This window comes from Macaca thibetana, chromosome 1 (genome assembly GCF_024542745.1).
Source record: "Macaca thibetana thibetana isolate TM-01 chromosome 1, ASM2454274v1, whole genome shotgun sequence".
Classification (NCBI taxonomy): domain Eukaryota; kingdom Metazoa; phylum Chordata; class Mammalia; order Primates; family Cercopithecidae; genus Macaca; species Macaca thibetana.
The window spans coordinates 6,829,277-6,854,837 of NC_065578.1; the positions used below are offsets into that span (position 1 = coordinate 6,829,277).

Genomic DNA, 25,561 nt, shown 5'->3' on the forward strand with positions numbered 1-25,561 from the left:
CTGGGGGGCAGGAACCTGAACCTCTTTTTGATCTCTGACAAAAAGATGTTTTCTGGTCCTTTATCTGAGAACTTTGGGCTGCTGAAGATGCCACCATCCTGTGTGAGGTGACAGACTCATGATCGTGCTGGGGAACTCTGGCCTGCAGAGACCTCTCTCTGTTTTGGTGAAGTTACGGACAGCATTTGGATGCTGGTCTCACAAGGCGGGCAAAGCCACATGTTGACTGCTTTTCTTCCAGAACCCAACCTTACTCTTCCTCCTGCTCTGCCCTAGATAACCAGTTCAGGATGTCCATCCTGGAACGACTGGAGCAGATGGAGAGGAGGATGGCTGAGATGACGGGGTCCCAGCAGCACAAACAGGCGAGCGGAGGCGGCAGCAGTGGAGGCGGCAGCGGGAGCGGGAATGGAGGGAGCCAGGCACAGGTACGAGGTGGTGCTGATGCTCGGCTCCCGTTTCGCTTCATGTTTATGGATTGGCGTGGCAGTGGATGGATCACAGGCCTCTTCTCTGCTGCTGATGCTGTCCCTGAATTCAGACAGAAGGCCTGAGGGAGTACTTTATAGTACCTGTGCTTTTAAGCATTACAATCTGTGCAGTATGGAAGCAGCCTTGGAATGTGGAGCTTCTCAGTTGTTTACCCACCTAATCCTTAAGTTATGTCTATTCATCTCAGAATTCACTACTGAATTATAGGGTAGTGGGAGTTAAGGACAACCAATTGGAAAATAGATGCCAGCTGGGCGTGGTGGCTCACACCTATAATCCCAGCACTTTAGGAGGCCAAGATGGGAGGATTGCTTGAGCCCAGGAGTTCAAGACCAGCCTGGGCAACATACTGAGACCCTGTCTCTCTAAAAAAAAATCTAAAAGTTAGGCGTGGTGGTACATCCCTGTGATCCCAGCTATTCAGGAGGCTGAAGTGGGAGGATCACTTGAGCCTGGGAGTTGAGGCTGCAGTGAGCCATGATCACTCCACTGCACTCCAACCTGGTCAATAGAATAAGACCCTATCTCTCAAAAAAAAAAAAAAAAAAAAAAAAAAAAAAAAAAAAAAAGCCAGATGGTGACTCAGATTCTGCTAGGGTTCAGAATTAACTTAGAATCTTCCTACTTTCTATTCTGTATTTTATCCCTGTCTTAAGTATAGGTATAAAACATAATTGAATTCAGTAATTCATATAAGCCTTTTATAAACTCAAGGTCAATATGAAAAGAGCCCAAAGAAAGTGTTTATGTAATGATTCAGTGTAGAATGATATTATGCATTACAGCATCTTTCACAAACCTTCTGTAAGTTCCATGAAGAATGTATGATATTGCCAAATACAGGTAAATTACCAAATATTGTTTCAGAGTCCCATTGGTCTTGAAGGCTTTATATACATTTCATTTAGGAAGTTCATTTTGGGGAAGTCTCCCAGGGAGAAATTATTTCTCGGGACCCTAAGATAAATTTAAAGGAGCTGATGGTATTTTTTATCTCCACTACTCAGTCTTTGCAAAAAAAAACTCAAATAATGACCCCTCTTTCTCTTCAAGACAAATGATAATTTCCTTTACACAGTTAAGTTTTTAGGTGAATATTTTTGGTTTTATGAACCTCATAAGTATCAAGTATTAGTAATATTTCAAATAATAAGCGGTTAAAATAGCATCATATGTCACACCCAAAAAGCTAGCCTCTTTCCTCCTCACATTTTCATATTGCTCCCCCATCTTCAGAAATCAGCAGGAAAGAAATGACTTGGCACACAGTAAAATATTATTAAGGCTAAGATAGGCTTCTTTTTTTCCTTTTTGACATGGAGTCTTGCTCTGTCGCCCAGGGTGCAGTGCAGTGACACAATCATGGCTCACCGCGACCTCCACCTCCCAGGTTCAAGTGACTCTCCTGCCTCAGCCTCCCTAGTAGCTGGGATTACAGGTGTGTGCCACCACGCCCAGCTAATTTTGTCTTTTTAGTAAGAGATGGGGTTTCACCATGTTGGCCAGGCTGGTCTCAAACTCCTGACCTCAGGTGATCCACCCACCTTGGCCTCCCAAAGTGCTAGGATTGCAGGCGTGAGCCACCACACCCGGCCTAAGATAGGCTTCTTTTTCACCTGATAGTACTAGGTTTTGTTGTTGTTGTTGTTGTTGTTTGGTTGTTGAGACAGAGTTTTGCTCTTGTTGCCCAGGCAGGAGTGCAATGGCGCAATCTCAGCTCGCTGTAACCTCTGCCTCCCAGGTTCAAGTGATTCTCCTGCCTCAGCCTCCCTAGTAGCTGGGATTACAGGCGTGTGCCACCACACCCAGCTAATTTTGTATTTTTAGTAGAGACGGGGTTTCTCCATGTTGGTCAGGCTGATCTTGAACTCCCGACCTCAGGTGATCTGCCCACCTTGTCCTCCCAAAGTGCTGGGATTACAGGCATGAGCCACTGCGCCTGACTGATAGTACTAAGTTTTATAAAAGATGTAATCATTAATTTACCTCATGGCTCACATAAGAGATCTCCTTAAAATGCTTTTTCTTTCACCAACAAAAGTGGCATAAAAGGAATGGTATGTGGCCGGGCGCGGTGGCTCAAGCCCGTAATCCCAGCACTTTGGGAGTCCGAGATGGGCAGATCACGAGGTCAGGAGATCGAGACTATCCTGGCTAACACGGTGAAACCCCGTCTCTACTAAAAAATACAAAAAACTAGCCAGGCAAGGTGGCGGGCACCTGTAGTCCCAGCTACTTGGGAGACTGAGGCAGGAGAATGGCATAAACCCGGGAGGTGGAGCTTGCAGTGAGCTGAGATCCGGCCACTGCACTCCAGCCTGGGGGACAGAGTGAGACTCTGTCTCAAAAAAAAAAAAAGGAATGGTATGTAATGTCATTTTAAAGCTCAGCCACCACGCAACTGGCCTAGAATCTCATCCCATATTAACCACTATTGAATATCTTTTCATCAGTTTCAGTTGCCTTCAGTAAATGTCTGTGTTTGCCATGCAGGATAGAGACATGGCTGTTTTTGTTTAATACAAAAAAAAAAAAAATTCCCTTTTCGTTCACTCTGGCGATTTCCATGTGCTGATGAGCGTGTCTGGTGTGTGTGGAATGGCTGTGCCTTGGCCTTTTGAGTCAAGGTCAGTTTGTGGCATGTTGGATTCGCCCAAGTCTGCTCCCGTAGGTGTTTTTACAGCTCTGATGGGGCCGACGTAACAATCCCATCATGTGCCTTTTTTATTTTGGGAGGCATTTTTTCCACATTTAAAAATAAAAATCCGCGAGGAGGCATAGGATTTCTGTAGTAAGTAAAGTTTATGGAGTGTATTGCCAGAAAAAAAAAAAAAAGTACTTTTTAAATAACACCAGAGATACAAATTAGCCTAGAAGTGCCATTTATTTGGGGAAGTGTTAAACATAAAACTGCTATCACAGAGACTCAGATAAGCTGTTGAAGTTTACTAACTTTGATTTTATTTTTCTTCCGTTACAACTGAGTCATAGGAAGTAACCCATGTGGTTAAAATTAGTAAATTTCTCTTTCCTGTAGCCCTTATTGTTATTAATAATGCTTAAATTTCAAGATCTCTAAATGCTCTCCTCAGTATCCTTTTTACTTTATACAAAGGACTGGATTATTATTAGATACTTTTAGTCATTTCTTTAAGGAAAAAACAATCCACATCTAAGTGATCTAATTCTCCTTCAGAAGAAGCAAGAGGCTGGGCGCGGTGGCTCATGCCTGTAAACCTAGCACTTTGGGAGGCTGAGGCGAGCAGATAACTTGAGGTCAGGAGTTCGAGACCAGCCTGGCCAACATGGTGAGACCTGTCTCCACTAAAAATACAAAAATTACCTAGAAATCGCTTGAACCTAGGAGGTAGAGGTTGGAATGAGCCAAGAGCTTGCCACTGCACTCCAGCCTGGGTGACAGAGCGAGACTCTGTCTCAAAAAAAAAAAAAAAAAAAAAAAAATTAAGAAAAAGCAAGAGAGTGAAAGAGCCACTATACCCGCCAGTGGAAACGTGAGGAAAGCTATTCTGCTCCACTGTCTCATAACAGTTTACTGCCTACAGGAAGGCTAGAGCCGAGCCACCTTTTTTTTTTTAAGGCTGTGTACACTTTCCCCAAGATGAATCGGCATGAAGTTCCTAATCAGAGTGTCAGCCGTAATAGATAGACTCGTGTCTTTCGAGTTGTGAACTTTACAAAGGTGCTAGTGAGCTGAAGCTAAGCACATTTTAGTCTCAATTTCATGGATGGTTCTTGGGGGTTTGGGGTTTTTTTGGTGGTTGTTATTTTTTGAGACAAAGTCTCGCTCTGTCACCCAGGCTGGAATGCAGTGGCGCGATCACAGCTCACTGTAGCTTTGAACTCTCCAGGCTCAGGCAATCTTCCCACCTCAGCCTCCCGAGTAGCTGGGACTACAGGTGCACACCACCACACCCAGCTAATTTTTGTTTTGTTTTGTTTTTTACTTTAAGACACAGTTTCGCTCTGCCGCCCAGGCTGGAGTGCAGTGGCACAATCTTGGCTCACTGCAACCTCCGCCTCCTCAGTTTAAGCAATTCTCATGCCTCAGCCTCTAAGTAGCTGGGATTACAGGCGCCCACCACCACGCCTGGCTAATTTTTGTATTTTTAGTAGAGACGGGGTTAGGGTTAGGGTTGGCCAGGCTGGTCTTGAATTCCTGACTGCAAGTGATCTGCCCACCTCAGCCTCCCAAAGTGCTGGGCTTTCAGGCATGAGCCAGCATGCCCAGCCAATGTTTCTTTATTTTCAGTGTTTTACGCTTTCCGTTGTGAGTTTCTAATCGTAAAGCATTTGTTTCCCCTACATCAAAGCGCTGATGGGGTGGAGGGCCTTTAGTCCTGAGGTTGTAACGTGCGCTCTTCCGTGACAGTGTGCTTCTGGGACCGGGGCCTTGGGGAGCTGCTTTGAGAGCCGCGTGGTCGTGGTATGCGAGAAGATGATGAGCCGAGCCTGCTGGGCGAAGTCCAAGCACTTGATCCACTCAAAAACGTTCCGCGGAATGACCCTCCTCCACCTGGCCGCTGCCCAGGGCTATGCCACCCTAATCCAGACCCTCATCAAATGGCGGTAAGGCTGTGGTGCAGCTGGCTGGGGGTCAGCCTCACGCATCCTCGCTCACATTCTTCCTGAGCACTGCCACCCGCGGAAGAAATCTACCCGTTCGGTCCACTTTATAGCCAGCAAGCAAAGGGCTTTTTGTCCTAGGACAGTTTCCAAGGGAGTTTTATGAACTTCTTCCCAAGAAATACCCAGTAAGATAATAATTAAATGTTGGATTTGTTATTTTCTTTGAACCCCTCACCAAATGGAGTGTCCACGCTGCCCTGGGACTCTCTGTTTCTTCACCATGGGATGTTATATGCCCAGTTGGGTTTCATCTTGGTGGGGTTTTATAACACTCTGGTGTTTCCTTTTAACGGTGATGAATAGTGTGATAATTTCTGGTGCTCTCCCTTATAGTACAAAGCACGCGGATAGCATTGACCTGGAACTGGAAGTTGACCCTTTGAATGTGGATCACTTCTCCTGTACCCCTCTGGTAAGGAATGGGTTCACGTAGCCCCCTCGCCATCCTTCCAGCCTGGCATTGGTTGTGCCTGGTTCCCACTGTTGTCTCTTGCTGACACATGGCATGTTTTGGAGATACTTTGGGATGGGAATCTTCAGTGGCCCCACCGAGATTGCCAGCAAGGACCAGTTTGTCAGTTGGCACCAATGGCAAAAGTCAGGTCTGGTCTTGACCTCTGATTGAGAATGCTTGCTGTGTCTCCCTGTCTTCTAGATGTGGGCGTGTGCCCTAGGGCACTTGGAAGCTGCCGTCGTGCTGTACAAGTGGGACCGTCGGGCCATCTCGATTCCTGACTCTCTAGGAAGGCTGCCTTTGGGAATTGCCAGGTCACGGGGTCATGTGAAATTAGCAGAGTGTCTGGAGCACCTGCAGAGAGATGAGCAGGCTCAGCTGGGACAGAACCCCAGAATCCACTGTCCTGCAAGTGAAGAGCCCAGCACAGAGAGCTGGATGGCCCAGTGGCACAGCGAAGCCATCAGCTCTCCAGAAATACCCAAGGGAGTCACTGTTATTGCAAGCACCAACCCAGGTAAGAATTCAGAATCATGACATCTCAGAGCTTGACAGAGATCCCGTTTGCTTTCATGCAGCTGCCCTCAGCAAAGTCCATAGGATAGTCACAAACATTTCCGATTTTTTGTTAATGTTTCTGATTTTTCCTTAAGAATGCCTAGTGCTGCCCCCTCCCCCAGTACAGAAGAAAGTAGCAAAAGTTCTATGTTCATGCAAGAAATACATAATTTTGGAGGAGGAGGATCTGAATCTGATGTATGCTCCTGGGGATATTGAAACGTTAGGGACGGGTCTTGAGTTCCGGCTTTGCGCTTGGTGTCTCTCAGGCATAGAGAAAGTGTTGATTCTTTAGGATTCCTAGTTGTATCTCCTGTCCTGACTATCCTTTCTACTGTACTTTTCAGAGCTGAGAAGACCTCGTTCTGAACCCTCTAATTACTACAGCAGTGAGAGCCACAAAGATTATCCGGCTCCCAAAAAGCATAAATTGAACCCTGAGTACTTCCAGACAAGGCAGGAGAAGCTGCTTCCCACTGCACTGAGTCTGGAAGAGCCAAATATCAGGAAGCAAAGCCCTAGTTCTAAGCAGTCTGTCCCCGAGACACTCAGCCCCAGTGAAGGAGTGAGGGACTTCAGCCGGGAACTCTCCCCTCCCACTCCAGAGACTGCAGCATTTCAAGCCTCTGGATCTCAGCCTGTAGGAAAGTGGAATTCCAAAGATCTTTACATTGGTGTGTCTACAGTACAGGTGACTGGAAATCCGAAGGGGACCAGTGTAGGAAAGGAGGCAGCACCTTCACAGGTGCGTCCACGGGAACCAATGAGTGTCCTGATGATGGCTAACAGAGAGGTGGTGAATACAGAGCTGGGGTCCTACCGTGATAGTGCAGAAAATGAAGAATGCGCCCAGCCCATGGATGACATACAGGTAAAAAGCAGGGACGGGGTAAGCCCGCAGAGGCCGGTGCGGTACAGTCGCTGTAATCTTTACGGTCAGTTTCCGAAGGTTGTATCGTTTTCTCCCCCGCGAAGCCTTCAAAGTCTGGTCTTGAGCGGAACATCGTTGGAGTATCTTCTTTCCTTGGGGCCGCATTTTCATATGGTGAATCGGGCACCGGGAATAGGGCCTGAATACCAGTTACCCTGGTCTCAGCAAAGCCTTCCCTCTTTGTACCAGCTCCTCAGAACTCACTCAGGACCCTACAGTACATCATCTGCTTCCTCCTTGCATTTAGGTTGATTGATTTCACTGTTTTAAGTACTAGTTAGAATATAGTCAAGGCCCTAAAAATAGCTAGGACAGGAAGCCCGTGGATAGATTTTGAATTATCTGAGTGACCTTGACCAGCATAGCTATCATCTAGCCATTGTAAAGGGCATATATGGCGTGAGGCTCTCAGGAGGGTGGTGAAATATTCCTGAAGCTGATAACTGACTGCCCTTATAATAAATCTAGCAATTCCAGAATCCTTTTAGGACCTTAAACGTGTTACGGACTAAGAGAATACGTACTGAAATAAACTTGACATTAGCCTAATAAGCAAATTCCATCTATTAAAATATATAGGGGAGGACCATAAGGGCAGCCTAAAAACAAGTTTGACTTCCTCTCTTTCCAGCTCCCATTGATGCAACCTGAAACAAATGTAAAAGGGAAAAAAAGACTCAGAATTCAACAGGGCACCACCCGTGCCTGTAGAAGTGATACAAGGAGAGGGAGGTGTGTGGAGGAGATCACATGTCCTGGTCAGCACGTCTTGGGAGAGGCCTGATTTCTGAGCCATTCCTGCTCATTGCATCCCAGGGGCCCCTTCTCGCCAGCCCTCTGCTGTTTGCAGAGGATGAGAAAGAAGCTTGCATGCTCACCAATTGTTCCTATTTCTGGGGAGTTGTCGGGGGCACCACTTCTGACCTACCGTATTAGTCCGTTCTCACACGGCTGCTAAGGACATACTCCAGACTGGGGAATTTATAAAGAAAAAGAGGTTTAATGGACTCACAGTTCCACGTGGCTGGGGAGGCCTCACAATCATGGCAGAAGGCGAAAGTCACATCTTATATGGTGGCAGGCAAGAGAGGCAAGAGAGAATGAGAGCCGAGCGAAAGCGGAAACCCCTCAGAAAACCATCAGCTCTCGAGAGACTTCTTCACTACCACGAGAACAGTATGGGGGAAACCGTCCCCATGATTTGGTTATCTCCCCCTGGGTCCCTCCCACAACACAGGGGAATTATGGGAGCTACAGTTCAAGTTGAGATTTGGGTGGAGACACAGTCAAACCGTATCATCTACCAACCACTGCAGTCGTGGGGAGGACTGCCCAGAAAAATCAAATAATGTTTTAGACAAGAGGGTGGTACATTTCTTCTATAAAGAGCCAAGTAGTGAATATTTTTAGGCTCTGTAGGCCGTACAGACTTTGTCCTAGCTACTTAATGGGCCCTAACAGCACCAAAGCAGCCTTAGCATTAAACGGAGGAGGCTGACTGTCTCCTAGTAAAACTTTATTTACACAAACAGGCAGCTGGCTGGATTCAGCCTGCCATCGTTTGCCAAATCCTGTTTTACACACTTCCTGATGGAACCCACACCAGACACCAAAACTGAGCAATCTAGAACTATATTATAAATATAAATGCCTAGGACCTTCCCACAGTGGTGGACGTGCCCTCTATCCATGCCGCCCACCATGGGAGACATTCGGTGCCACATGCGGAATCAGGCACTCGATCAGCATAGCTGTCATGTAGCCATTGTAAAGGGCGTATGTATGAAATATAGCCAGTGCAACTCAGGAACTGGGTTTCTAATTTTATTTAAGTTTAAATAGCCATTGGATAGTGCAGCTTTTTAGAAAGTGGCCTTCACTGAAACAGAGTTCATGCAGGAAATAGAAAATAACCTTTAAAAAATCCACTTCCTATTTTCACAGATCTGTAAGAGAATAGCATCTTGCCAAATTAAGAGCGTGTGTCTATGGAAAAAGCAGCAGTCTAAAGAAAGTTTTTTAGCCACGTGAAAAGATAACACTTAAAAACAATGAAATAATTTTTGAAAATGGCAAAACTGTTCATAGAGGAGTGAACAATCAAACCAGGAAAACTGAGCAATTATTGATAGTGTGGCTGTATGTGAGAGGCAGTTGTGAGGAAGAGACTCTTTAAATAGAAGAGGAATAATGTTTAAACAGTCTCCTAGAACTAAAATTCTAAATTATTTTAACCAAACCAGGGAGGGTAGGGAAATGAAGAGCGTAAAAGTGTATGAAAGCTCTCTGGTTCAGAGACAGTAATAGATTTTGTTCCACTCGTGATATAGATAGATGTGCACTGGATAGGCTGAAATATGCTAGTTAGAAATGTCAAGTTAGTAGGTAGCATAAAAACGGGCTACAGAAGGACAGGCGCGGTGGCTCATGCCTGTATTCTTAGCATTTTGGGAGGCCAAGGCGGGAGGATCACCTGAGTTCAGGAGTTCGAGACCAGCTTGGCCAACATGGTGAAACTCTGTCTCTACTAAAAATACAAAAATTAGCCAGGCGTCGTGGTGGGTGCATGTAATCCCAGCTGCTCGGGAGGCTGAGGCACAAGAATTGCTTGAACCTCGGGAGGTGGAGGTTGCAGTGAGCCGAGAACACGCTACTGCCTGCTTGGGTGACACAGCAAGACTCCATCTCAAAAAGAAAACAAACAAACAGAAAAAAAAACAGGCTACAGAATTTCTAAGTCATTGAAGGGGAAAAAAGAAAAATTTGGCCCTTTTGGAAAAAGTTCAGGGATGGTAACAAAGGAAAACGTAACTATAGAAATCAGGAAACAGAGGAACCTTTTCACACATGATTCAGTCACACGCTAGGAAGTGATAATTCTATTAAAGGCCAGATTCTTGGATTTGGTGTTTTGTTTTTGTTTTGTTTTTTGAGATGAAGTCTCGTTCTGTCGCCCAAGTTCGGGTGCAGGGGCACCATCTCTGCTCACTGCAACCTTCGCCTCCCAGGTTCACGCCATTCTCCTGCCTCAGCCTCCCGAGTAGCTGGGACTACAGGCCCGGCTAATTTTTTGTATTTTTTAGTAGAGACGGGGTTTCGCCATGTTAGCCAGGATGGTCTCGATTTCCTGACCTCATGATCTGCCCACCTCGGCCTCCCGAAGTGCTGGGATTACAGGCGTGAGCCACCGCGCCTGGCCTCGGTTTTTTTTTTTTTTTTTAATAAAAGCAAGATATATGCTACTTGTAAGAAATACAACCAAAATGAAATGAAAGAGAAACAATGAAAATGAAATGATAGAGCTATAATAGATAAATGAGTATAAAAAGAAAAAAGATAAAAAGTACAATTCAAGGCAAATTTTATATATATATAGTTTATCAAGAAGATATGACAGTTACAAACTATTGTATACCTAGCACCATAACCTTGAAACATTACAGCAAATACTAGTAAATACAAAGAAATGTGGACCCACAGTCATAGTGTGCTACTAACACCTAGCTCAGAATTTTTTCAGATCAAGTAGATATGAAAAGCATATGAACAAGTTGAACAACAAAATCAGAAGGCTTGATTTAATATATATTTAATATATGATAGATTTAATATACTATATATATAACTATATGCATATATGTAGTTAATACACATAGCAATTACATACATAATTGTTCTTTTCAGATGTCCAAGACACATTTATGAAAACTGCTCATATACTAGGACATGAAGAAAATTTGAATAAAAATCCAAAGCTACCCATTTAAAACTGTCTTCTCTGAGCACAACCCGTGAAATTTAGAAATGAGTGATGTGACTTTTCAGGTCCAGCTGCTGAGAATGTTATTAAGATGTTTTTACGTTGTTACGTGTTTATGAAATGGAGGATTTAGGAAAGTGATTGTAGAGTGATAACCTTTTAGGCTTCAGAAATTCCACCTTGCGTTTTAAATATATTAAATATATATTGAATACTTTCATGGAAAAAGAATAAAGGCAAAATTTACGTCCTACCGTTTGAGTCACAAATCAAGAGGGCCAATAGAGAAGGTGAAAGAAGGCTACAATTTTTTTTTTTTTTTCTTTGAGACAGAGTCTTGCTATGTCACCCAGGCTGGAGTGCGGTGATGCCATCTTGGCTCACTGCAATGTCTATCTCCTGGGTTCAAGCAATTCTCCTGCCTCAGCCTCTCTAGTATCTGGGATTACAGATACTGTGAGAAAGCACTAGGCCTGCACCACCATGTCTGGCTAATTTTGGGGGTTATTTTGGGTAGAGACAGGGTTTTGCCGTGTTGCCCAGCCTGGGCTTGAACTCCTGAGCTCAGGCAGTCCACCCTCCTCAGCCTCCCAAAATGTTGAGATTACAGGCGTGAGCCACCACGCCTGGCCCAATATATTTTTCTTTAATTTTTTATTTTTATTCTTATTACAAAAACTAAGTCTTGTTCTTTGATGAAAATTTATAAAATCGACAATAAGCATTTTTAACAGCTTTATTGAGGTATAATTTACATATGATAAAATTTACCCATTTTAAGTGCACACGGGATGGCTTCTAGTAAATATATACAGCTGTGCAACCATCGCCACAGTCCCTTTCTAGAAGACTTCCATCTCGCTCCAGAGTGCCCTGTGCCCATCTGCAGTCCATCTCTGCCCAGCCTTAGGCAACCACTGATCTGATTCTATCCCCAGAGGTTTGCTTTTTCTAGACGTTTCATATAAGTGGAGTCATACACCATGCAGTCTACTGTGGCTTTTTCTACTTAGCAGGATGTTTTTGAGGCTCCTTCATGTTGCAGGAGAAGCATTTTGTCACCTTGTATAGTTCCATTGAGAACATTTTCAGTTCACTTAAGAACCCAAAGTGCTGTGTTTCAGTTACCACTTCTAAGAGGTATGCAAGGACATTTTTAAGAATCAGTTCACATCTCTGATTCGCATAAAGAATATCTTAATCCAGACCAGCTTTGAGGATTCTTTTTTCTTTTTTTTCTTTTTTTTTTTTGAGTTGGAGTCTCGTGCTGTCGCCCAGGCTAGAGTGCAGTGGCACGATCTCAGTTCGCTGCAACTTCCACCTCCCAGGTTTAAGCGATTCTCCTGCCTCTGTAGCTGGGATTACAGGCATGCGCCATCATGCCCGGCTAATTTTTGTATTTTTAGTAGAGACGGGGTTTCACCATGTTGGCCAGGATGGTCTGGAACTCCTGACCTCAAGTGATCCACCTGTCTCGGCCTCCCAAACTGTTGGGATTACAGGCTTGAGCCACTATTCCCAGTCTAGACTAGGGTTCTCTAGGCCAAGCAAAAGGGGTGGTTAGATATTGGTTATATAACTAATAGTGACACCTCATTAATATTACAAGTTACTCTAGAACTGCCCAGTGTCATTAATTGGTTGACCCTGAGAGTAGGGAGTACATACAAGCCAGAAGTTCTCCAAGACTGGGCTAAAGGTCTGGGGCCAGACTATGACTTGGAGATAATCAGGTCTCAGGATCTCAGCACATTTCGGTGTATTATGTTATAACCTTAAAATGATATTTGCATTGGATTGAGGTGGAAGTCTGCCCTCCTGCCTTATTATTTTTTTCTCTCCAAGGTGAGGCAGGGGAGGTAGACCTGGATAACTTTTAAGGCTCCTTTCTAACCTGAGTGTCCTGTGAACTTCTGACTTCAGGTGAACATGATGACCTTGGCAGAACACATTATTGAAGCTACACCTGACCGAATCAAGCAGGAGAATTTTGTGCCCATGGAGTCCTCAGGATTGGAAAGAACAGACCCTGCCACCATCAGCAGTACAATGAGCTGGCTGGCCAGTTACCTAGCGGATGCTGACTGCCTGCCCAGTGCTGCCCAGATCCGGTGAGTAAAGTTACAGGGATCACTACGCAGGTTAGATTCCCGGATCTAACCGGAGGCAGGGGAAGCTGATTGTATTTGATGAATGCGGTGCCATAGCAGACCATACCAAGGAAGGAAGGAAGCACTAGGACAAGTTCTGTTGCCACTTTAAAGGCCCAGCTCCTATTCCTGCCTCTCCCATTATTTTTTTTACTGCTATCAAAGCATAAGAGATCATGTTAAGCCGGGTGCGGTGGCTCACGCCTGTAATCCCAGCACTTTGGGAGGCCAAGGCGGGTGGATCACCTGAGGTCAGGAGTTTGAGCCCAGCCTGGCCAACATGGTGAAACCACATCTCTACCAAAAATAAAAAATTAAGCCGGGCGTGGTGGTGGGCGCCTACTGTAATCCCAGCTACTTGGGAGGCTGAGGCAGAATCGCTTGAACCCAAGAGGCAGAGGTTACAGTGAGCTGAGATGGCACCTCTGCACTCCATCCTGGGCAACACAGCGAGATTCTGTCTCAAAAAAAAAAAAAAAAAAGATAATGTAGCATAATGTTTCCCCCTAATTCAGTTGAAGTTTTCTAAAGGCAGTAGAGTGTACTGCTACTAGGTTTTAGTATTTAGCATAGTACTAAAGTCATGATAGGTGTTGGGTATGAACTTACTCAATCGAAGGACACTGGGTATGTTTAGCAACTTGCCTAACTGAATGGAGGCATGTTCCTAATTGCCCACAGTGGCTTCTGGCAGATACCATCTTGGTTCATTCATTAATATCTAATGGATTCATTAATATCTAATGGATTGTGCAATATCTATGTCTCCTTTTTTCTCCTCTTGTTTCAGAAGTGCATATAACGAGCCTCTAACCCCTTCTTCTAATACCAGCTTGAGCCCTGTTGGCTCTCCCGTCAGTGAAATCGCTTTCGAGAAGCCTAACCTTCCCTCCGCCGCGGATTGGTCAGAATTCCTGAGTGCATCTACCAGTGAGAAGGTAGAGAATGAGTTTGCTCAGCTCACTCTGTCTGATCATGAACAGAGAGAACTCTATGAGGCTGCCAGGCTTGTCCAGACAGCTTTCCGGAAATACAAGGTAAACTAGAACAGAACCTTCATTTTGTGACATTCTTAAGATCAGAGAGGACAGATGAAAGTCAGAATCGTGCGAACGAAAACACTGACCATTGCTTTTTTTCCTCTGAATGTATAGAATTTTTTTGGAAGTCTCCAATTTATGAAGATTCACTGTATAACATATCTGTGTGTGTATCTGCTTTGTAAAAATATTTTATTGTAAAATATTCAGAGCATAAAGTTTGTGATTTTGTCTATTTTAAAGCGTGCAACGTGGGGGCATTAAGTATATTCACAGTGCTGTGCGACCATCACTGCTACCCATTTCCAGAACTTTCTCATTCTCCCAAATACTTTGCTTTTAACAACCAGTTTTTAAACAGTTAAACATGAAATTTTTATCAAATGTTTACAAAGTTCCTGAAGCACCTTTGTAGAAGAGTTTGAGAAGCACGGTCTTCTCAGGTATCTGAGGCATAGAGGATTAACTGGGTGGGACAGGGGCCCGTCCATGGTTAGGCCAGGGCAGGAATGGAGCTCTCCTGGCACAGAACAGTGCTGATTTTTCTTTTCTTCTTTTTTCTTAAATGGAGTCACGTTCTGTCGCCCAGGCTAGAGAAGTACAGTGGTGCAATCTCTGCTCTCTGCCTCCTCCACCTCCCAATGCAGGTGATTCTCCTGCCTCAGCCTCCCAAGTAGCTGGATTTACTGGCACGTGCCACCATACCCACCTAATTCTTGTATTTTTAGTAGAGACAGGTTTTCACTATGTTGACCAGGCTGGTCTCGAACTCCTGACCTCAAGTGATCTGTCTGCCTTGGCCTCCCAAAGTGCTGGGATTCCAGGCATGAGCCACCGCACCCGGCCTTGATTTTTCTATTCTACCTTGCCATCCCAAGTACAATGTCTCTTTAGTATTCCTTAAAACACATTTCACGAGTTTATAGAATTTTTAATTAAAGTCGTTAATGTCACATTAAATAATTCTCAGAAGCTTTAGTAAAATAATATTAGCTAATAATGTAATGGTTATCACCTTGTCAACATACTGTTGGTAATGATATGGATGCCTATTATTCAGTTAATATAAAGTGAGGTGACCCCTCTGCTGCTAGGAGGTCACGACCTAAAGCAGGGGTTTTCAACTGGAGGCCTGGGGACTGCCTCCAGGCAGTGCCTGAACTCCAAAAATTAAGCAGTAAAGCTCTTCTGTGTGCATTTTTGGTGGGAAGGGGACCCATGGCTTTCTACAGATTCTCAAAGTAGTCCCCAACCACTCCCAAAAAGGTGTTAAAAGCCATTAATCATTGATCCAAAAGTGAAGTAGTTGGGGTTATCTTAGGAAAGACAGTTAAGATCTGGCAAGACAAATAGTACAATGCCTAATTTGTTAAATACTTTAAAAAGGAATATATTTTTAGTCTGCTTAACATTCCAAAATCATAGTTTTATTTAGAAGCAAGGATAGTCTGAGGTTTATTCTATAAATTCATTTTTCCTCATTTATAATTAAGTATCAGTATTTTTTGGTAAACCTGGGATCTCAGCTCTGAGAAGGTGCATTAAATGAATAGTAATAAAAAGCTGACATTTCTGGTAGTTAATCATTACTGATTTTTTTTCTCCTTACTTTACCCTTAAGGGTCGACCCTTGCGGGAACAGCAAGAAGTAGCTGCTGCTGTCATTCAGCGTTGTTACAGAAAATATAAACAGGTAAACCACAGTTTTGCACCACAGAAGGGAACTGTGCCCCACCCGAGGCCACTGAGGATCCTGGTGTGCAGTTTGGCTAAAGAGCACTACATCTAGTACCTCATTACAGAGACTTAATTTGTTTTTTGTTTTTTGTTTTTTTGTTTTTTTGTTTTTGAAACGGAGTCTGGCTCTGTCGCCCAGGCTGGAGTGCAGTGGCACGATCTGGGCTCACTGCAACCTCCATCTCCCAGGTTCAAGCGATTCTCCTGCCTCTGCCTCCCAAGTAGCTGGGACTACAGGCGTGTGCTACCATGCCCAGCTGATTTTTCTAGTTTTAGTAGAGTCGGGGTTTCACCATGTTGCCAGGCTGATCTTGAACTCCTGACCTCAAGTGATCCGCCTGCCTCGGCCTCCCAAAGTGCTGGGATTACATGCGTGAGCCACTGCGCCCGGCCAGAGACTTAATTTGAACTGCCATGATAAACAAACAAACAAAACAAAACAAACAAACAAAAACCAGGGGAAGCCAGACATGGTGGTTGATGTGTCCCTGTAATCCCAGCTCCTCGAGAGGCTGAGGCCAGAGGATCTTCTTGAGCCCAGGTATCGAAGTCCAGCTTGGACCTCGTCTCTAAAACAAAAAGGGAAAACAAAACCATCTGCAATTAGACTTGCACCGCAAAACAGTTTTTGTCCACATTTTTGATCTTTTAGTATTGTTACCTACCGGAGATACTGGTCTGATCCTAACACCAGTATCTTTGCGGGGAGGATCCATGGTCCAATACTTTCATAAACTCCCTAGTAATTAGAGAACTCTGGGGAATCCAGTGTGTGATACGGTGATTGCAGAAGGTAAATGCTGGCTATGTATTACCTTTGAGTTTGAATTACAGAAGGTGTTTAATCTTTGGCCATTTTCCTTTCAGCTTCTTACATATTTTAAAATGAAGAATTGTTAAAATCTTTGAAAATCAGAGGAAGCCAGAACATCTTAAACTGCTTTTGTTCACCTTAGTTAAAGGTGCAACACAAATATCTGAGTACTCTTTCGTGCAGTGTTACTGTTTGCAAACCAACTTGTAGGGTTATGGAACTAGTCAGATGGGAAAAAGAACTCATATTTTTGGGGCACCTAGTACATACTAGATTTTTTAGGTGCCCCATCTCATTTCCTTTTTGCAATTATTTGAAGTAAGCAGTATTTATTTCCAGTTTACAGATGAAGCAGCTGAAGCTCAGAGAAATTACATAAATATGAGGCCTTGCTCATCATTGAGGTGGTTATAAAATATTAAAAATTGCCTAATGGAGTTTTGACTGGTTTGCATGGTAACATTCAGGCCTGTCGGTAGATTCTAGAACCTTTTATTAGATTGTGCTTTAGGTCGTTCTAAATTTTTATTTCAGGAATAATACGTTCTAATATGTGTAACGGTCACATAGAAATTAGGGATTCTGTGAGCTTGTCATAATCCAGGACTTGCCTCAGTTTCTGATACGGGTTGCCGTTTCCTCAAGCTTCTCTAGGATTAAGCCCGATTGATAGGGGTGGGGGGACGTCTTCGGCTTCGAGCCAGTTGAGTTCATGATCCCAGAAAAGGAAGGTTTATTGTGCAAACGCTGACACCACAGTGCCTGTAGCTCTACAGCAGGGAGCCGCCCTGGCTTCTGTTGGGTGAGCAGGCTTCCTGGGAGCACAGGTGATACACAGCATGAAGGTTTCAAGTCTGTGATTACAACAGGTATTGATTCCAAAATATGAGTTTGGTTTTTTTTAAAAAAATAACCCTCCCCAGAAACTGTCATCTACAGCTAGGAAGACAGAAGGCATTATTTTTGGAAAGAGTAACAACTGTAAAACAAATATTTTGGAAAACGGAAGGCATTAATATAGCCAGGTTGCCTTTGTTTTTTTTTTCTTGGTTGGGAGTTTTATTGATTCTGGTTTTTAATTTCATTATATTCAGCAATCTAACATTAATCTTGTATTTTCTGTTTTTCCCCCAAGCTGACATGGATAGCCTTGAAGGTAATGATACTCCCAAGTCCTCTCACAAACCATTCCACCAGAGTCACAAACTTCACACCCATCACCAGCTGCAGGGAGGGACCGTTAAGATGGCATGGTCATGGAGTAAACGTACCCCCCTTGCCAGGCCACCTGAGCACAGTGCGTCTGTCCTCTGGGGACCACGTGGTTATTCAGTTGGAGTGGGTTTCGACATTAATAACTGGACATTTTTTGGCTGGTGTTAATCCATCTGAGCCAGTTCCCGTGAGCCCTGTGGCCACTAAGGAAATACCCTTTTTCCCAAAGCACTTCACTATGGCCCGATGGGTCTGAGTGTGTAACGTGCACAGGTGGAGATGATGGAAACCACAGGGGCTCTGTAGGCTACAGCATTCTTGTCTTCAAAGGCTTTCAGACCAGTGAAAAGGTAAAGCAGGTCAGATAAGACCAAAGAAGTTTCTTGCAGAAGGGTCCGGGTTCTTGGACAATTCTGAGAAGTCAGTTTCCCTCCCTCATTTCACCTCCTCATACATCCAGAGATACAGTTAGGCAGATACAGGGATTTTCTGGGGAATATTTTTCCTTGCGATGGTAAGTTGCCTTCTTATAAGCAAAGGGCTTCATTGCAGCTTCTCATCCCCGGAGTCATACTCTGTTTTCTTAGAAATTTGGACATAGCATTTTAAGACCATGGAGAGCTCTGTATTTTTGGTGCCTAGAGACTGATGTTGAGGAGAATTCACCCTGGGCCTTCATTCCTCACTTCGGTAGCTCTGCAGGGGGCTGGGTGGAGGGCTCCTGGCACTGCCTCCTGGGCCGCCCACAGCACTGTGACAGCCGTCCAGGTTTCACGGCTTCACCACCGTGTTGGTCTTACGAGTGTTCATCTTTTACAGGTTAAAATGGCTTAAAGGTGTCAGCGTTTCATGATAAGCCTTGTATTTGGGACCTTGTAACTCAGTCAGAAACTTGCCATGTGGAATGATAGTTAGAAACCAGGAGCTGACTGCTAAATAGATTTGTGTATGGTGGGAATTGGAAGGCATGAAAAAATGATGTTCATGTTTCAAAACTGGATAGGAAATATTAATCTGAAGCATCTAAAATTTTCCTGTCGAAATCTGTTTTTAGATTCATAAACGTCTAAGGGTATTGCTATTAAAATTTTTCTCCAAGAAGGGCTAAATATTTTGATGTTTTAGGGGAAAAAAGTATGTCTGAAGGCAACCCTTAAAGTAATAGTTTACATTTTGGAAAGGTAGGTGTAAAGCTTCCTCGTTTGCCTCTTTTGTGATTAAACCCTGAAGAGAGAATGTGATAATAGAGGGGAAAAGCATTTTCTCTTCTTCCCTTCCCAGTAAACTCGAAGGATGCTGAGCCCATGCGGCCCCTGTTGTTACTGTGTTGCTTGTTCTTGTTTCCCCTGCAGTATGCACTTTATAAAAAGATGACACAGGCTGCCATCCTTATCCAGAGCAAATTCCGAAGTTACTATGAACAAAAAAAATTCCAGCAGAGCCGACGGGCTGCTGTGCTGATCCAAAAGTACTACCGAAGTTATAAGAAATGTGGCAAAAGACGGCAGGCTCGCCGGACGGCTGTGATTGTACAACAGAAACTCAGGTGAGTGGAAAAGAGCTCATGGAGTTAAAGCTCCCTAGGGAAGAGAACTCTGACTTCTTTGAAAGACTTGTCCTGGGCTGACATTGGAGTCCGGGGGCAGGACTAAAGCATTGGCAGTCACTGTGTTCCAGAACGTTCTAGGTGTGGTGGCTGTATACTTAACACCTGTGCTGAGTCTGGTTTTGAATATTTAGCTCTTTCTCTCTGCATCCCACCCAATTATTTTGATATTGCCACCCAGTTTCACCTTATATCAGAATTTGGCAGCACCAGTTTCTACTCAGAAAGTTACCACTTGATTATAGTAGTTTAGTCCATTTCCTTTTTAGAAGAAAAAAAAAGTACAGCCCGCTGCCAGCACTCATGTAATTTTATATAAACATGCTCTTTGAGGCTGAAGGAAATCTGATTTTCAATGTGAAAATATAAAAACTATTCTTGGAGTTATTTCTAAACAGAACTTGTCCCCAATCCTAATGTAACTGAAATGTGTGTGATGCTGCATTTGGATTAGAGATAAGACTATTCTTGGGGCAAATGGGAAATGAGTGAAATTGTAGAATTACTGCAACCTTGGAAGAGTAATTAGGGTTAAGCTGTTCCATTTTAGAGACTGTGATAAAAATGTTGAGCCAAGTAAAATACATTGATCAGAACATTTACACAATAACCCAAAGAGTGTATCAGCTCCCGTGAATCACCTTCTAAACTAAGAAAGCCTCTCTCATGCCAGAATGCCTTTTGCAGCAAAATGAGCTTCTAATAAATTGTGAAAGAATATTTAAGTGGCATTTTATTTTCAGTCTTTATATAGTCTCTCTTGAAGCTGAGGGCGCCTGCACACACCCTCCTTTCTCCTCTAGTGATGCCTGGACTCGATACTATGAAAACAGCATACGCACTCATTCCCCTTCAGACTGTATACATCTTTAACGTATGCTGTTGGCTTTGCTACATGAACTGCTTAATGCAGAGTCCTCTGTCACTGCTGACCAGTTTCGCATATTGGGCTTTACTGTGTCCTTCTTGTGACAATAATATTCTGACTTTTTCAGGAGCAGTTTGCTAACCAAAAAGCAGGATCAAGCTGCTCGAAAAATAATGAGGTTTCTACGCCGCTGTCGCCACAGGTACACTAGTCCTCGTTTATACATTCTGCTCAGGGAGAATGATGAAGCATCCCTGACCTTCTTAACCCTCACTAACTCCTATGTAAAGCTAATCCCCCTGCAGGTAATCAGGGCAGAGGTCCCAAATTACAGTAGGGTGGTAGAGCTCTTTAAGTAGGGATCAGGTTGCTACCCTTGGAACGCTGGTAACCATGTCAGACGATGCTGTTTGAACAATGGAGATTCATACCCGTGTTTTTCTGTTTTAATCTGGGTGTGAGGTCAACTTAGTCGGACTAGCTTTTAATATTACGTTTCTCTTTAACCTGCGATTGATATGCCACATTGCAGTATGTTCTTTGCTCTAATCCTTTGCTATGCTAGCGTGTGTCCAAAGAGAAAACAGTTTCTAGTCTCAAAGAAGGGAAAGAAAACCATGAATTCCAAACAAGTTTTCTGATGTAGAATTTCCACCAAATAGCTGGTGCCCTCTGCTGGTCATGTAACTGCTAACATCCTCTATTATTAAACTATCAATTAAAGCTGGTCCGTGATGAGGAGCAGGAGAGATTGCTGGAATGCAGCTGTTCAGGAAAAGAAAGACATCTGGGATTCTGGGCATATCTTCAATTAGTAGGAAATGGGGTTCTGTGACCCCAGCGTTCTGTGGGACATAGCATCTTCTCATGGAGCTAAGCCAGAGGAATTTCTCTTTGTTCCTCAAATTTGAGCTTTCTTTATGAAGACTAACATCTCTACTTAGATTTCAGGGGGCTGGTGAAAGTGGTTTGTGTTCTTTGTCCAGGTTAATATTCCAGTCTGACGTCTGTAACTGCGGCCGTCTGAGCTGGGTGTAGACCACCTTCTGTGTGGTTGGGTTGTTGCTCTGTGTGTCAGGAGCTGTGCAGTTTATAGAACCAAACATTAAAGCAGGCTCTTTAATGTCTTATTTCCTCTTCCTATTTAATTATACCAAAAGTCCTAGTATTCATATTTAATTGGACTCCTTGGAGGTTTCATTTTGCTTTAGTTTTTCTTACTCCTACAACCATCTGATTGCTAGCTTTGAAAATATCTTGCCTTTAAGACTTAATAGGTTTAATGGGTTATTTGTACTTTTACTTAAATTAACAAAAGAATTTACTTTTGTGACCATAGAAGGAAACATGCACAGCCACTGCATTAGCATCATAAAAACTTAAAAACAGTATTCACTAGGATAGATGGTTTTCCCCAGCTACAATGCCGCGCAGAAGCCAGTGTTCACTCGCCCTGTGCCTCAGCAACATTTACTTTCCACCGTGCGAGGATGGGAGATTTTTCACCATGATAGCTAATGAGTAACATACCAGTGTCAGTACTCTGAAATAGGACGTCCTGTTAGAAGATGCATCCCCAAAATGGGTATGGCTCTGAGATCATGAAATTAATTCTGCAAGCCTCACCTAAGGCAGCCTCTTTTCTTTATTGTTCAGTCGTACCTTTGACTTAGCAGGGGACTTAGGACCAAATAGAGTAGTGGATTTTCTTTATTTGGTGAACAGATCAAGGACTCACCTGGGCCCTTTTCCTTACATTCTCCAATATGTTCATAGTTCCTTCCTCCCTTTTCCTCTTAGACCTGCAAAATGCAAAACCTGAGCAAGACCCTATCCAGCACTAAAACCAGTAGACTTTGGCCACTTTGAGCAGAATCACATCTTCTTTCATGACACTGTGGTTGATACTTTCCAGATAGATTTTATTTTCAAGAAAATTACCTTAACACCACTGTTCTTTAGGCCACTTCAGACAAACCAGAATGTCTGCAAGTTAAGTTGTGCTAGACTTTTTCCTCGTTTCTTCTAGCCTGATCCTCAGACTTTGCATGAATGTGTGGGTAACGTAGGAGCAAAACTGCATAAAGTCCTACACTCGTCTCCCTTTCGTGTTGGCCAAAGCTGTGTCCTGTGTTTGAGAGAATTAAGAGAATGAGATATTTAAACAAAACATAAATTCATGAAAGGTTGCCCCCACAAAATAAGCTGAACAAAGCAGTCCTTTCACTTTTGTTTTTAGAGTTCTCTTTCTGTAAACTGGTAGAGAAGAATTTCATGAAGATTTTTGCCTTTCTTAAGTGTATATTTTAACTGGTAATAACCTCAGAAGATGGATAACAAGAAGGTTCATTATGAAGAGAACATCAGATATGGGCTCTGGATTTCTCTGCATTAATTGGAATGAAATAAAAAATGTTATTGGCTCTTGACCATTTACAGTTCAGATGTTAGAAAAATAGGCAAATTTTAATCACCTCTGCACTAAGATCAGTATTCACTTCCCATTTCTATATATTCCGTTAATATGTTCAATTAAGGATCTTGAAGAAATCCTAAAAATCTATCCTGGAAGTTTGTTTTAAACTCGTATTTTCCTTAGGATGTGTGTAATCCTATTTTCATTCTGGATCGAGTTATTTAATGTTATTTTAAAAGAAACTATCTTGTCTGTTGTCCCTTAGAAGCATTAAAATCTTATTAAGATAGAAAATCTTGGCCGGGTGCGGTGGCTCATGCCTGTAATCCCAGCACTTTGGGAGGCCGAGGTGGGTGGATCACTTGAGGTCAGGAGTTTGAGACCAGCCTGGCCAACGTGGTGAAACCCTGTCTCTACTAAAGATGTAAAAAATTAGCTGGGTGTGGTGGCGCACACCTGTAGTCCCAGCTACTTGGGAGGCTGGGGCAGGAGAGACTCTCTTGAACCTGGGAAGCGGAGGTTGCAGTGAGCCGAGATTGCACCACTGCATTCCAGCCTGGGCGACAGGGAGAGACTCTGTCTCAAAAAAAAAAAAAAAAAAAGGAAAACCTCATATGACACCCTCTCAAAAAGGTAGGTAGATAGTAGCTTCAGGAATCAGTCAGAAGTGTCCCATTTCTAAGTCATATGACCCCAATTTTTTGAGACTTAAATTGGTGAATTTTCTACCTACTCATTTCACATACCCCCACCATCACTCTCCTTTTCTTTCTTTCCAAAAAAGAAACCATGTTATACTCTTTTTTGTTGAAATAAAGCTATTTATAAGATTTCTGTTGTGACCCTCACGTGCTAATAGCTCTCTGGTGTTGTTTTACTGTCTAAAGCCCCCTGGTGGACCATAGGCTGTACAAAAGGGTGAGTTTAGCTGCCTGCTAGCCAGTTTCTCTTCTCTTCCATTTTCAGTATTTTGCTTTTTGCTTGCTTGCATGGGGCTGCAGCCTAGGTATGCCAGTAAGTTTCACATCCATTTTGAATGAAATAAAATCAAGTAAAAACTAACCCTGATTACTAACACTGCTATTTTACATGACAGGAGAACAGTCACATACATTAGATGTACAAATGCATGAGTGAGTAAAAGGGAGGGCCGTTCGAAACCACTGCAGGGCATGCCTAGGATGTGGTGGAGGAAGCCTGGGGACGAAAACAGGGCTGGTAGGCCACGAACCCGGCCAAATGAGGCTGTGTTACATGAAAACACTCAGCAAGTGGCTTTCTGTGATTAAGATAATTTGCCACGTGAAATTTTCTCCATGACTGTTTTGTCAAAATGTCTAAAGCAAGGAGGCTCACTAGGAGGTGGTAGTAGGTTTTTTTTTTTTTTTTTTTAATGAACCTATTTCTTACTGAGAATGGCTGTTTCCCTATACCCTGCTCCTGCAGTTGCATTTTCTAAATCTCCCCCTCCCTGGTGCTGTGAGGTAAGTCAGTGTATGAGGCTGCCCTTTCAGAACAAACCCAGGACATTCATTATAAAATAGTGAACTGGCCTTCCATCACTCGATGGTAATGCTGAATAACGAAAATGTGGTGTAAAATGTCTTCAGTATTTATATTCTACATAACAAGAGTAGGGATTCCAATAGGCTTTGAATTTTAAAGAGATGACAATGAGTAATTTTAGTTCCTGAGATTTTAGAATATGATGCCAATTTGTAAGCAGGGCAAAAGGCAAAAGTCTCCCAGAAACAACTATAATGTGTTTGGGTTATAATCAAAGATTTAGCGTCAGAAAACTATTTTTTCAAAGCCAAGAATAGGCTAGGTACGATGGCTCATGCCTATAATCCAGCGCTTTGGGAGGCTGAGGTGGGAGGATCATGTAAGCCTGGGAGGCTGAGGTGGGAGGATCATGTAAGCCTGGGAGGCTGAGGTGGGAGGATCATGTAAGCCTGGGAGGCTGAGGTGGGAGGATTGCTTGAGCCCAGGAGTTCAGTGCCAGCCTGGGCAACATAGGGAGACTCCATCTCTACAAAAGATCAAAAGCTAACCAGGCGTGGTAGGGCATGCCTGTAGTCCCAGCTACTGGGGAGACTGAGGTGGGAGGATCATGTAAGCCTGGGAGGTTGAGGCCGCAGTGAGTTGTGATCATGCCACTGCACTCCAGCCTGAGCAACAGAGCGAGACCCTGTCTCAAAAAAAAAAAAAAAAAAAGCCAGAAATAGAATTTATCAAAATCTAATTAATCTAAATTCATTTAGATTAATTTGACAACTTGTTTCTTATATATAATCTTAAGAGAAAAAGTGAGTTGAAATTATAACATGGGAATTCTATCAACTCGACTATATTCAGTGCCCCCTCTCCTTAACCTTACACTAATACTTTATTTAGTCATCTTTAAGATTTCTGAGAAAAGGTCATAGTTCAAAAAATCTCGTAGCAGTTTTAACTGCTAATGTTTCTGGACATATGATTTCCCATCTAACTAGACTTATGTTGATGCTAATCTTTATTTATTATATTTTAACCCAGGAGTTGGCAGATGTTTTTCTGAAAGGCCAGATAGTAAATACCTTAAGCTTTGTGGGCTGTACAGTCTGTCGCAACTACTCAGTTCTTTTAATGTAGCAGGAAAGCAGCCACAGACAACACATAAATGAATGGCTATGACTGTGTTCTAATAAAACTTTATATATACAAATAGATACTGGACTGGATTTTGGCCCACAGGTTGTAGTGTGCCAACTTGATGATAGAATAATTTAGTTTTTATAAGTCCTTTGTAATAATGACCTTAACCCTAGATTTAAAAGCCTTAAAAGGGCCGGCTGTGGTGGCTCATGCCTGTAATCCCAACACTTTGGGAG

The 25,561-nt window shown here is 43.3% G+C and overlaps 2 protein-coding genes across 17 annotated transcripts in view; both read left to right on the forward strand.

Moving 5' to 3' along the window:
- CAMTA1 (calmodulin binding transcription activator 1) overlaps positions 1 to 25,561 on the forward strand; it is a 1,003,074-nt gene that overhangs the window by 965,092 nt on the left and 12,421 nt on the right. For 4 of the 16 annotated variants that reach the window (XM_050786880.1, XM_050786915.1, XM_050786924.1 and 1 more), the window contains 12 exons: positions 277 to 428; positions 4,883 to 5,079; positions 5,473 to 5,551; positions 5,795 to 6,110; positions 6,499 to 7,022; positions 12,766 to 12,953; positions 13,783 to 14,029; positions 15,654 to 15,725; positions 17,719 to 17,739; positions 19,151 to 19,344; positions 20,400 to 20,474; positions 23,576 to 23,606. In XM_050786880.1, coding sequence (XP_050642837.1) covers positions 277 to 428; positions 4,883 to 5,079; positions 5,473 to 5,551; positions 5,795 to 6,110; positions 6,499 to 7,022; positions 12,766 to 12,953; positions 13,783 to 14,029; positions 15,654 to 15,725; positions 17,719 to 17,739; positions 19,151 to 19,344; positions 20,400 to 20,474; positions 23,576 to 23,606 — 2,096 coding nt within the window. The remainder of the gene's footprint in view (positions 1 to 276; positions 429 to 4,882; positions 5,080 to 5,472; positions 5,552 to 5,794; positions 6,111 to 6,498; positions 7,023 to 12,765; positions 12,954 to 13,782; positions 14,030 to 15,653; positions 15,726 to 17,718; positions 17,740 to 19,150; positions 19,345 to 20,399; positions 20,475 to 23,575; positions 23,607 to 25,561) is intronic. The other 12 variants (XM_050786933.1, XM_050786982.1, XM_050786872.1 and 9 more) reach the window with 9 other exon arrangements.
- Positions 1 to 25,561, forward strand: part of VAMP3 (vesicle associated membrane protein 3) — a 707,779-nt gene that overhangs the window by 658,265 nt on the left and 23,953 nt on the right. The gene's annotated exons all lie outside the window — the stretch shown is intronic.